The sequence below is a fragment of the Nothobranchius furzeri genome, chromosome 4 (genome assembly GCF_043380555.1).
Source record: "Nothobranchius furzeri strain GRZ-AD chromosome 4, NfurGRZ-RIMD1, whole genome shotgun sequence".
In the NCBI taxonomy this organism is placed as follows: domain Eukaryota; kingdom Metazoa; phylum Chordata; class Actinopteri; order Cyprinodontiformes; family Nothobranchiidae; genus Nothobranchius; species Nothobranchius furzeri.
The window spans coordinates 87,615,555-87,628,199 of record NC_091744.1 but is presented as its reverse complement, the minus strand read 5'-3'; the positions used below and the strand labels follow the sequence as shown (position 1 = coordinate 87,628,199).

General features: G+C 46.7%; 1 protein-coding gene across 2 annotated transcripts in view; it reads right to left on the bottom strand.

Annotated features, from left to right (window-relative positions):
- Positions 1–1,883: 1,883 nt before the first annotated feature.
- cdh13 (cadherin 13, H-cadherin (heart)) overlaps positions 1,884–12,645 on the bottom strand; it is a 428,096-nt gene continuing 417,334 nt past the window's right edge. For both annotated transcript variants that reach the window (XM_054733486.2, XM_054733485.2), the window contains one exon: positions 1,884–3,366. In XM_054733486.2, coding sequence (XP_054589461.1) covers positions 3,359–3,366 — 8 coding nt within the window. In that variant the 3' untranslated portion in view covers positions 1,884–3,358. The remainder of the gene's footprint in view (positions 3,367–12,645) is intronic.

The following is a 12,645-nucleotide window of genomic DNA, read 5'->3' as shown; positions in this document are numbered from 1 at the left end:
AAAGAGGAAGCCTTTGCAATCGTTGAAGTCATACTCATCAACCATGAATGATCGTGTTTTATGAATATTGCTGCTTAATTATTTTCTACCTTGAAATGCAGGAGGTTAAGTTTCTCTGAGAGGTCATTAAAACATCTATGTTGAAAAGTTTATCACACTAAATATGAACCACAAATAACAGACCCTTTATGATCATCCGAACCAGCTTGACTGAGGCGTCAAACTGATTTTATCGGCTTAAACAGAATGTACCCACATTCAAACTAAAGGTCAACTTTACTCACATTTATATTACAGTTGCAGTGTTCTGTAGTAGGAATGAATGCCTTGTTGTGCTCTGGCACAAAAAGCTTTGATTCTCCTGTTTCAGGACATAGAAGTCGCCGGAGGAGAAAGTGAAAGGATTTAGAGTCACATTTACTGATATCTGGTTAGTTTGCTTCGGATTGGATGACAGCAGAGCGCCTGACGTTGATGTTTTATCTCCACAAATAACAAACGCCTGAAGGAGTTCTGCTGGGCGGTGGAGTTGCTAATGCTAACGATTAGCTTCTGTTTCCTGGACGCTAAATCAACAACAGCCTTCTGTGTCGTGGGTCAAGATGGGTGAATGTGTAGTGACAGTGTGACGTAACTCTGTCAGGCTTTTCTGAGCTGAGTGTTTTCTATTAGAAACTAATGTAGGAAATAGGGGTAGAAGGCCATTTTCACGTACAGCCTGTATGTTAAACTCAAAGTAACCAGTAAGTAAAAATGGTTTCCTGTAAACTCATTTCAGTCACAAGGTGACACGAACGCAAAGAAGGACAGTTTTGAACTTGCTGCTCATTAAAAATGCCAATAAAAGGCATGGAAGTGTTAATTAGCCTCACTGGTAAGTGAGCTGGCATTTAAAACAAAAACAGAAATAACATCCGACGTTGTGTTGGAGGAATAAAGAAACAGAATAGTTTGACTTGAAGTCCCAGACGACCAGATTTGATGTTAAGAGTTATGAGAAATGAACAGAAAAGGGTTCAGCTGTGTTTCTTTAGATGTTTTTGTACCCTTCCCTCCTTTTTGCTCCATATCCAAACCTCTGAACCTTTTCTCCCGTCTTGAGGAGATACATCAAATGTTTACTGTAGCGCCAACATCAGCATTCAACCAGCATCTATCATCAGGATCCAAAACATGTAAACTCACATCTATGTGTTTTGGGTTCTCTTTCAGAATAAAACATGGTCTGAACTAAAAAAGGATCCCACGCTTTAAACCGGTGGTTGTTGCAGTTCCTCTTGTTCATCAACGCTGTTTTTGTTCTGAGTTTCTGCCGCCTTTAGGTTCTCTCCTGAGCAGATTGGCCCACTGTCATTGGAGCGTATGCCCGTGGCATCGGGGAAGATGGAACAACCTGGTCATTCAGGTAGTCAGCTGACCTCATTCTTGGAGCACATCGTGTTGCCGAACCTAGACCTGACTGCCTGCAGCAAGCCCAGATCATGGCACTGCCCCCACAGGCGTGTACAGTAGGCACTAGGCATGATGGGTGCATCCGTCCATCTGCCTCTCTTCTCACCCTGGTTCATCCGGACTCATCAGACCAGTTTTAATAATGCGCCGGACAGTTCTTAGTCCCGTTTTAGTTGTTTCAGCAATCTCAGATGTTTCCTCTGCTTGATGCATGCAGTGATCTGACTAACATCTCTTCCACGACCACCAGATTGTTTTATATCTTATAAATTTGATCTCATCATTTATTTCCAACATGAAACACGTATTAAACTCAGTGGTGTGAAAAGTGCAAAAGAACCTGGTGTAATGAAGAATCGTGAAAGCAGAAGACAGTAAACCCACCACGAGGAGACGCCAGACGTCGTGAGAGAAAACACACGGCACCGCGGCACCTTTCAGTAACGGCTTTATTAAATTAGTGCAAAAGACAGACATAACTCATTCAAATGTCATCTTTTCTTTAAGGTGGTCTTCCAAAAAACCCATACACGCCAAGTTCTTCAGATGAGCGCAAAAGAAAAAGGCTAAACTAGCCACAAAAGCACAGTCTTTGTTTTCTTCTCACACAAACTTCCTGTGACTTGGAATGAAGATGGACACAGAAGGGGAGAGGCAGAACCGACGGGAGATCAAATCAAATCCAAACACAAAGGCAGTCAACAAAACCACACTCCCGATTGTGCAATCAATCACAGATTTTAAAGGAGTAAACAAGCACAAAAACAAACAAACAAGAAAGATGTTACAATAAAATAGAGAACACAGCAATAGCATTAGAAATAATACCTAAACTCACAGAAAGAAAGGTTTCCTCATTTGTGACTCACTGACTGTGGGGGTGATCAAAGAACTAGCAAAAAAAATACATAAGTTAATCAATACTGTATATTTATACAATGGTAAAAAATAAAATATTTATTTAATAATACCTTTTTTAAGTTTTACACCATTACTGCAAGGATATACTGTTTTCCACTCCATGACAAATAATGCAATAAAAACAAAAAGCAAATCGCAGAATCGACTCCAGAGTTTCTTACTTTGAAGGCTTATGGCTACAACCTCGTCCTAAAACACCACAAACCACCGCAGACAAAAGGAAACGGGCTTCGTTCTCTCGGCGAAACAAGACCAAACACAGTCTGTGACGAGAAAACAAAGGAACACGTCAACAAGTCAACGCTCTCCAACGACCAGGGCAGCAGTTTTACCTGGTCGAGTCGGAGATGAAGAGGTGAACAGACGCACAGGAGGGCGGGGCGCGTCTATGCTGGAAAGATGTCTATGCATAGGGACGGAAAAGAAACGGGAGGCTACAGCAGAACTACGGAGGTAGCCAAGATCAGGAGAAGAGGGCAAAAAGGTACGAGCCAGAACTTTGAGATGAACTACGAGGAGCAAAGAGATCTGATGTGGAATAGATTCTGTTCTGATACAATATCAATATACATGTTGGTTCAAGTATCTCCTACAGCGGCCGTTAACACTGCTAACAGCCAGCGTACGCCTGTCAGTGCAACACAGAGGAGAGAAAACCAAATACTCTGGGGGGAGAAGCCCAACGTGAAAGGAGAGAATGGACAGAGTGAAAGTCAGTCATAGAAGGAGAGGGACATCAGATGAGATGAGAGAAGACTGAGGTAGAGCAGGACAGATGCAACCAGGAGAGAGTGGCGGAGGATGAGAGAGGAAAGCCAAACCGTGGTTGTGCCAGTGAGGATATCGTGTGTTTGCTCGTTTGATTTGTCGTGGTGAGAAGATTTCCTTCAGCCTCTCCTTCTTCTCTCCTAAGCCGGGCCGCGTGAGGGAGATAAGTCGTTGCTGTTCAGTGTTGCAGAGGGACTATGAGAGATTTCAGCAGAATCTACAGGCCTGCATGGGTGGAAAGAGGAGTGAAAGACGAGAAAGGAGAGGAAAAGTGGAAAAGAGGAGTCAGTTACAAAGCCTTTGATGCATCACTTTATAGAAACAGTTTAAGATGAAACTGCTCAACAAGTCACAGCTTTTTACTTTCAAGCTCTAGTCAGTGGAAACTAATTTAATTGGTTTTAACTAGAAACTCCGTCAGGCGGCTCCTTTACTCTCCCAGACGAGACAATCGATACAGAGCAAGAACAGCGCTGCACACCTTTGATTCACCGTGACATTAGGAGACTCTTTCAGAAGGAGCTGCAGCTAAAATTAATTAGGTTTGCACTTGAGTTATCCTCAGAGTGTGTGAGCGAGCCCGTTTCCTAAGCACGAACATCTAACGACGGCTTCCAGCTAAATCATTTATTTATTCTTGAGAGGAAGTCTGTTTCTGCTCCTGCAGCTTCGAACCCTCAGAGAACATCTGAGGATCAGAGGGGAAAGGTCAAGTTTGGATGCAGGAGCATAAAAATCTAAAACAAGATCAGATTTGTTTTGTTTTGCAACACGGCAGCCTGTCTCTTTAGTGTGGTTCAGGTGTTGCAGAGAGTTGTAAAAACAAAATCACACAAAGACTCAAACTCTTGTGCCTTTCTGCAGCTACGTCCTCTTACGCTCTCCGCTCTGGTTTGAGGCGGTCGAGCATCCTCATGTTTGCCACTTTGCTCGTATTGTGTTTTTCATTGGTCCTCTTTAAACTCGTCTATATGACGACATAAATGTATAAATGCACATGGCGTACATGAAGCTTTTAAAGATGTTCTCGGTCTGCAGTCAAGGGTAAATCAGGAGCCATGCAGTCAGTGAAATGTCACTTAGCTTTGCCTCTCTAATTGTACTCCACGATAGATATGAGCACTACAGACACTAAAAGCTTCACAAGTGCGCTCATAAGTTCAGCCGCCTTTGCTCAAACTTTATTGAAGTACATATATTCAATGTATTATTGTTCCAACGTGAGTTCCAAAAACTATTTTAATGATTTTAGTGTAAATTAGCACATATGCTAACTTTGCTAAAATATACTTTTCACTCAAAAAGATGCAAAGATGTAACACATGTTGTTTATTTATATCGATATTTGATAGTAAATCAACTATTTTAATATGTGTAGTTTGTATGAAAGTTGCATTTTAACAAAAAATGACTTTAAATAAACACAATTCCTGATTTTCTGATCCATCTGTCCTCCTGCCTGGGTGTTGCTTCACCATGAGGAGCTGGCACCTGGCTAGCTCTCTAGCGCATAGGTTGCACCCTAAGCAGGGAAGTGATGATCATGATTTTCTGTAACTTTAAAGGAAACACATTAATGACATAATACAGACGTGTGCGTCGCTGCTAATAAAATTCTGTTGATATTTTTCTCATATGACTATTTAATCTAAATGACATGTACTAATCACTGACTATGACACTTACACACGGATACCTTGCTATGCAGGAGTTTGATGTCTCCTGACAGGATTTGAGGATGAAGATAGATTTTAAGCTGCTGCAGAAAGGAACATTTACAATAGACGAAGGTAACCAGAAGCATTTACGCTTAATTTAAGGGGAGTCTAGGCAGTTTTGGCTTGCTTTTAGCCCGCCAGTGTCCGTCTAGTCGAACCAAAAGCTAAACGTATCTCCTTGCTGTGCGTTTATTTTTTAACACCCTAATCTAACCGCTGAAATGTCTCCCCAGCCTTTCTTAGGGTCTACAGGAGTGATTCATCACTAAATTAAACACACCAGCTGTGTTCCTGATCTAAAACATGCAGGAAGTGTGCTGGAAGCAGACTGCAGCGCCAGGTATGTCAGCTCCGTTTAACAGACCGGGCCGGCACTCTGAAGTTGCAAATGCAGGATTCTGGCCACAGAGAGCAATGGGGATCTGGGAGACGTTTCATTAACCCGGTAAAGGGACATTTTAGCACATGCTGTCTCCCGAAAAACCATTAAAAATGTGACTACGTTGCATCGTATCCCTTTAACAAGCTTAACTAAAATAAATGAATACAGATTAGTGGAAAAAAGAAAAAGCATCTTCTGTCTTGTTTTTGTGTTTCGCTGCACCGTTAAAACCAGCTGCTGCACTGTTGCTCCCACTTGTTGGTCGGAGCTCCTGCTCCATGTCTGGGACACACAGACAGCTCGAGCATCCCGACTGTTGACACGCCAGCGTGTCTCTCAGTCATTTCTCTTTCCTTTATCCTCCCTCATCTCTGCCTCTCTCCTCTCCGGATAAGATTAGAGAGCAGCCTTGAGGAATGTGAGCTATAACTCTTCCAGACACAGTGAAACAAAATGGACTTGAGGAACTCTGAAGCGTGTCTGAAAAAGAAAGAAAAGAGGGAGGGTGCCTGGACCGGCCGCTGGTGATTGTTTTGTTTCAGCTGTAATATTTCTTCCTGGTCATGTGACCACACTCCGCGTTCAAAGCAAGTTTAGACTCAAATACTGGCTTTGCAAACCTAATGAGAGTTCCTGGCAGCCTTGTTCCACCTCACATGAAGAACTGGATTTAAACGAGGCTTCTCCCCCTCCGGCTAAGCAGCAAAGCCCCGACATAAAAATATATCACCAAATCAATTCACCGCAGCTGCAGCGACGGCACGGGCCATGAGGGCACCGGCCAGCGAAAGATGAAAGAAAGATTTAACGAGGAGGGAGATGGGGGGATGAGCTTTACCTGCAGTGGGGTCGCTAATGAATGAGTCACTTCATGCTACAACATGCAGAATCAACTCCAACACCAGAGGTGACTTCTCCCGCGACACCACGCTGCTTTTCATACGTATTTGTAACGGCGCTGTTCCAAACACTCAGACACACAGAGATTCACACGTTTATCACAGCTGTTTGAGGAGCGTTCCATTTGCATTTCCACTGAAAAGTTGGCATAAAGTGAACATTTATTTCCTTCATCAGAGGAAGAAAAAGGGGAAAAAGAAACACCATTTGGCTCGCAGCTTCCTTCGTCACGGATAAAAATGACCAGATAGAAAATCACACAGAGTCACTGATGTTGGCTCGTCTCACTTCCTTCATTTTAGGTCTCCCTGGGTAAAACCGTCAGCTTAAAATGTAAATGTAACAAGCAGCGGGAGGCGAGGGAAGATTGGAGACGCTGGCTGGAACCGTAGCGGTTTCCCAGCCTTTGTAATTGGAGGGTGACAGCTGATTAGCTCAGGTGTGTCACGGCTGCTAGACAAAAACAGAGGCACTGCTGCATGAAAAAGAATCATTATGGAGGAAAAAAGGGAAAGTCTGTCAGGCTAAAACAGAAAATAATGAAAGTTAATTAACCCAAACCAGCCCAGAGTTTCATGAATAATGAGTCAGCCATACATTTGATATCAATATGCACGAGTAGCAATCAGGAAACACAAGTCACTAAATCAGAAAGTCCTCATTTACAGTCTGATGTTGGCGGTTGGCTATTTCACCAACGAGCCTGACTCACACTGAGAACAGAGTCGGTGAATGAAATGCTCGTACTTTATGCACAGCTACCTTGTCATTCATTTCCAGTCACGTCTTTAACTGCAGCTGATCAAAGTAGAGCTCCAGCAGAACGGACCCTAGAAAGGCTATTTTAATCATGGATAATGGGACGTTTTGATGTATTTACGTTGCCCTTTAATTAAACCTTCCTGTATTACTTCCTGACGTCAAACTAATGTCACTTTATCATTTTATTAAGGAAAGAAAACTTGATGTGTTCCAGCATCCTTGTTTACGCTGCAGAGGTCCGACCGCGTCTGACAGAATCACAGGGTACTTCAGAATAAACAGGTTTAAAAGTAAACAAAGGCCTAATTCTGTACGTAAAACTCATAAATGACCACTTCCTGAACAGCCTCTGTACAGAGAACATGTCACATGCTTCAGGACTGATGTGCTAACGGCTAGTCTGAACACAGGCAAGCTAAACTGTTTCCCTGTCATCATATAAACCTTTACAAATCAGTCAATATAATACAGATTAATTTCTAAACATGTACTTCTATGCCTGCATAATTTAAGAAGCAAAGCCTGTGGATGTGGTGCAACAATGCCGCTCCATTACCGTCATCCTGAAATAGCTCATAACGTACCTGTCAGGTGCAACTATACAACTCTAACAAAGCTGCTCATTTAGCATCAAATGCATCATTTATAAAGCTTCCAGAGAGGTGAACAAGGTTGCAGCTGCTGGTGATATTCATAAATGAGTTTATTTCATGTAAATAACATTATAAAGTAAACTAGACACAGGTGCAAATGTTTATAAACTACTGTTGCATGAAGCACTGAAGGAGTTTGCCGGCAGGAGCAGTTTTAAACAACAGAAATACATTTTGGTCTTGGTTGTTCTCAGATTAGCCGTTAGCTTAACAATCATGCCATACATGATCTCCATTTCTCTAAACCAAGGCTGTTCAGGCAGCTACAGCACAGAAAAGAAACACCCAAACCTGCTGGAAAGTATTTTTAAATCCAGAAACAGCTGATCAGATTTTATTGTTAGCGTGCCAGTTGTCAGCTGATTCTTTAACGTTATCATTTTAAATTATTTTACCTCCTTCTTGCCATTAGATGGTCAGAATCCTGCTGACGTCGTCGTCGTCGTCTTCCTCCGCTTATCCGGGTCCGGGTCGCGGGGGCAGCATCCCAACTAGGGAGCTCCAGGCCGTCCTCTCCCCGGCCTTGTCCACCAGCTCCTCCGGCAGGACCCCAAGGTGTTCCCGGACCAGATTGGAGATGTAACTTCTCCAACGTGTCCTGGGTCGACCCGGGGGCCTTCTGCCGGCAGGACATGCCCGAAACACCTCCCCGGGGAGGCGTCCAGGAGGCATCCTGACCAGATGCCCAAACCACCTCAACTGGCTCCTTTCGATCCGGAGGAGCAGCGGTTCTACTCCGAGTCCCTCCCGAATGTCCGAGCTCCTCACCCTATCTCTAAGGCTGAGCCCGGCCACCCTACGGAGGAAACTCATTTCGGCCGCTTGTATCCGCGATCTCGTTCTTTCGGTCATTACCCAAAGCTCATGACCATAGGTGAGGATTGGGACGTAGATCGACCGGTAAATCGAGAGCCTGGCTTTCTGGCTCAGCTCCCTCTTCCCCACGACAGATCGGCTCAGCGTCCGCATCACTGCAGACGCCGAACCAATCCGCCTGTCGATCTCCCGATCCCTCCTACCCTCACTCGTGAACAAGACCCCGAGATACTTAAACTCCTCCACTTGAGGTAGGACCTCTCCCCCGACCCGGTGGTGGCAAGCCACCCTTTTCCGGTCGAGAACCATGGTCTCAGATTTGGAGGTGCTGATCCTCATCCCAGCCGCTTCACATTCGGACGCGAACCTACCCAGCAAGAGCTGAAGGTCAGAGCTGGATGAAGCTAGGAGGACCACATCATCCGCAAAAAGCAGAGACGAGATTCTCCTGCCACCAAACTCGACACACTCCACACCACGGCTGCGTCTAGAAATTCTGTCCATAAAAGTGATGAACAGAACCGGTGACAAAGGGCAGCCCTGGCGGAGTCCAACCCTCACTGGGAACAGGTCCGACTTACTACCGGCTATGCGGACCAAACTCACGCTCCTCTGGTAAAGGGACTGAATGGCCCTCAACAGAAAGCCACCCACCCCATACTCCTGGAGCGTCCCCCACAGGGTGCCCCTGGGGACACGGTCATAAGCCTTCTCCAAATCCACAAAGCACATGTGGATTGGTTGGGCAAACTCCCATGCCCCCTCCATCACCCTTGCAAGGGTATAGAGCTGGTCCACAGTTCCACGGCCAGGACGAAAACCACATTGCTCCTCCTCTATCTGAGATTCAACTATCGATCGGACCCTCCTCTCCAGTACCTTGGCGTAGACCTTTCCAGGGAGGCTGAGGAGTGTGATCCCCCTATAGTTGGAACACACCCTCAGGTCACCCTTCTTAAAGATGGGGACCACCACCCCGGTCTGCCACTCCCTAGGAACTGCCCCCGATGACCACGCAATGTTGTAGAGACGTGTCAACCATGACAGCCCTACAACATCCATAGCCTTGAGATACCCAGGACGAACCTCATCCGCCCCCGGGGCTCCGCCGCTGTGTAGTTGTTTGACTACCTCAGCAACTTCTGCCCCCGAGATCGGACAGTCCATCCCCAGGCCTCCCAGCTCTGGTTCCTCCTCGGAATGCGCATTGGTGGGATTGAGGAGCTCCTCAAAGTATTCCTTCCACCGTCCGACTATAGCCTCAGTTGACGTCAGCAGCTCCCCCTCCCCACTGTAAACAGTGTGAGCGAGTTGCTGCCTTCCTCTCCTGAGGCGCCGGACGGTTTGCCAGAACCTCTTTGGAGCCGATCGATAGTCTTTCTCCATGGCCTCACCAAACTCCTCCCACGCCCGAGATTTTGCCTCGGCAACTGCCACTGCTGCACCCCGCTTGGCTATCCGGTACCTGTCTGCTGCCTCCGGAGACCCACAGACCAGCCACGCCCTGTAGGCCTCCTTCTTCAGCCTGACGGCTCCCCGAACCTCTGGTGTCCACCAGCGGGTACGGGGGTTGCCACCACGACTGGCACCGGCCACCTTACGACCACAGCTAGCAACAGCCGCCTCGACAATCGCAGAGTGGAACAAGGCCCACTCGGACTCAATGTCCCCCACTGCTCTCGGGACGTGGTCAAAGCTCTGCCGGAGGTGGGAGTTGAAGACCGTCTTGACAGGTTCTTCTGCCAGGCGTTCCCAGCAGACCCTCACTATGCGTTTGGGTCTGCCAGGTCTACGCGGCATGTTCCCTTGCCATCTGATCCAACTCACCACCAGGTGGTGATCAGTTGACAGCTCCGCCCCTCTCTTCACTCGGGTGTCCAAAACATACGGCCGCAGGTCAGATGATACGACTACAAAATCTATCATCGACCTGTGACCTAGGCTGCCCTGGTACCAAGTGTACCGGTGGGCATCCTTATGTTCGAACATGGTGTTCGTTATGGCCAAACTGCGGCTTGCACAGAAGTCCAATAACAAAACACCGCTCGAAGGATCTTTCATGGCGGTGAAAACGAAGAGTCGGAGTACCCGGCCCGGAGGGTTACCGGAGTCCCACCCTGGAGCCAGGCCTGGGGTTGGGGCCCGTGAGCGAGCGCCTGGTGGCCGGGCTTTCGCCCATGGGGCCCGGCCGGGCCCAGCCCGAACCGGATACATGGGCTCGTCCAACTGTGGACCCACCACCCGCAGGAGGAACATGAAGGGTCCGGTGCAATGTGAATCGGGTGGCAGACCAAGGCGGGAGCCTTGGCGGTCCAATCCCCGGACAAGAAAACTAGTTTTTGGGACATGGAACGTCACCTCGCTGGCGGGGAAGGAGCCGGAGCTTGTGGCAGAGGTTGAGCGGTACCGGCTAGATATAGTCGGACTCACCTCGACACATTGCATTGGCTCTGGAACCCGAGACCTGGAGAGGGGTTGGACACTCTACTTTGCTGGAGTTGCTCCGGGTGAGAGGCGGAGGGCTGGGGTTGGCTTTTTGTTAGCCCCGAGACTCTCTGCCTGTGTGTTGGGGTTTACCCCGGGGGACAAGAGGGTAGCTTCCTTGCGCCTTTGGGTCGGGGAACGGGTCCTGACTGTTGTTTGTGCTTATGGGCCAAATATCAGTTCAGAGTACCCACCCTTTTTGGAGTCCCTGGGACGAGTGCTAGATAGTGCTCCATCAGAGGACTCCATTGTCCTGCTGGGGGACTTCAATGCTCACGTGGGCAATGACAGCTTGACCTGGAGGGGTGTGATTGGGAGGAACGGCCCACCTGATCAGAATCCTGCTGACTTTCCCCGAAAACCAAAAATTACATTTTAGTGTAAAATCCAACCGGAGAACATTTGAGATCACCTGCAGAGAAGCACACTGGAAACAAGAGGTGGTATTTCGTGTGAGCGAGCGAGTGGTGGAAACCAGGCTGAGTGCGGGCACCGTTCGTTGCATCGTTAGCAATTCGACCCCTCCGTATAAGCAGATGTGGACAGATAGCTGATGGTGGCAGCGCTGCAGCAGGTGTGAACGGCCCGGCAGCGTGCCATCGGTGCGCCATCGCAAGAATGATTGTGCTGTTGTCTGGGAGCTGCAGTAGCCTGGTAGCATCTGGAGTAAGGCCAGCAACATGAAGCATGAGACTAGCTGCACCATCATCATGGATCTGTCGGTGTCTTTTCATACAAACGCTACGGGGAAACGTCCTTAAAGATTATTATTAGAGACACAAAAAAGCTAATTATAATAAAGAAATGTAACATATAAAACTTGTGGGATTTTAATAGTGAACTGTTGTTGCTGTTTAATGCAAACGTCTCAAAGAGCAACAGCAGAAAGCTAATATTTCATTTCTAAATAGTATTTATACCTGCTGCTGCCTTGCTTTAAGTGGTCAGTAGCAGCGTCCACGATGTCTGGACCATATGTTTATGTAGATCTGTGGTGAAAAAAGGCTTTTCAGTCATGTTTCAGGTCAAAAGATCAAACATGTTTGTTAGTCCATCCAGATTTCTTACATCCCTATAGAGTTTGACTCGTTGCCAGTTCATATTTAAAACTGAGAAACCTTTACAAATACACACGCGTCTGATCTGAATGAACGGGGAACAACACGCTTAAAAAAGCTTCAGGGGAAACTTTCCTGGTTGCTCAGGAGAAATTCCTGCAGATCTCCTGGAAGGAGCGCGGCTTCATTCCTCCTGTTGAGCACTTTCACTGCTAAGCAGACGTGGCAGCCACAGCGGCAAGAGATCATTTATAATAAATGAGTAAAACAAGTTGTTGCAACATCGTGATAGCCATGAACAATTCATAACGCCCTTAAGCGTGACTATCTAATGTTCCTGCATCTTCAAAGACTAAACGTCTTGGGTTTGATTACATTAATATAAGATTGTAAATTTGATCCTTTATATAAGAAATGGAGCGATGATTACAGAGTAAAAGCACTCAGTGTCTGGTTTTGTTTACCAATAAAGACGCCTAAGCATTCGTGATGACGAGCCCAGCTGGTTTTATCTGCTTTCAGGTTTCAGTTCACAGATCACAACGTCTTCATGGCGTAATCTGAAGGCAGAAACAACGCTTCCATCGCACGCATCGTTCTGGCTTCAAGGAAAGCCGAGAAGAAGTCATATTTTTACAAGAGTAAATAAGCCCTGAAACATCCTCTCTCTCTCTGCTGCTCAGAGGGGATTAGTGCAGGGAGGGAGAAGGAAATGAAAGTGGCTGTCAGAG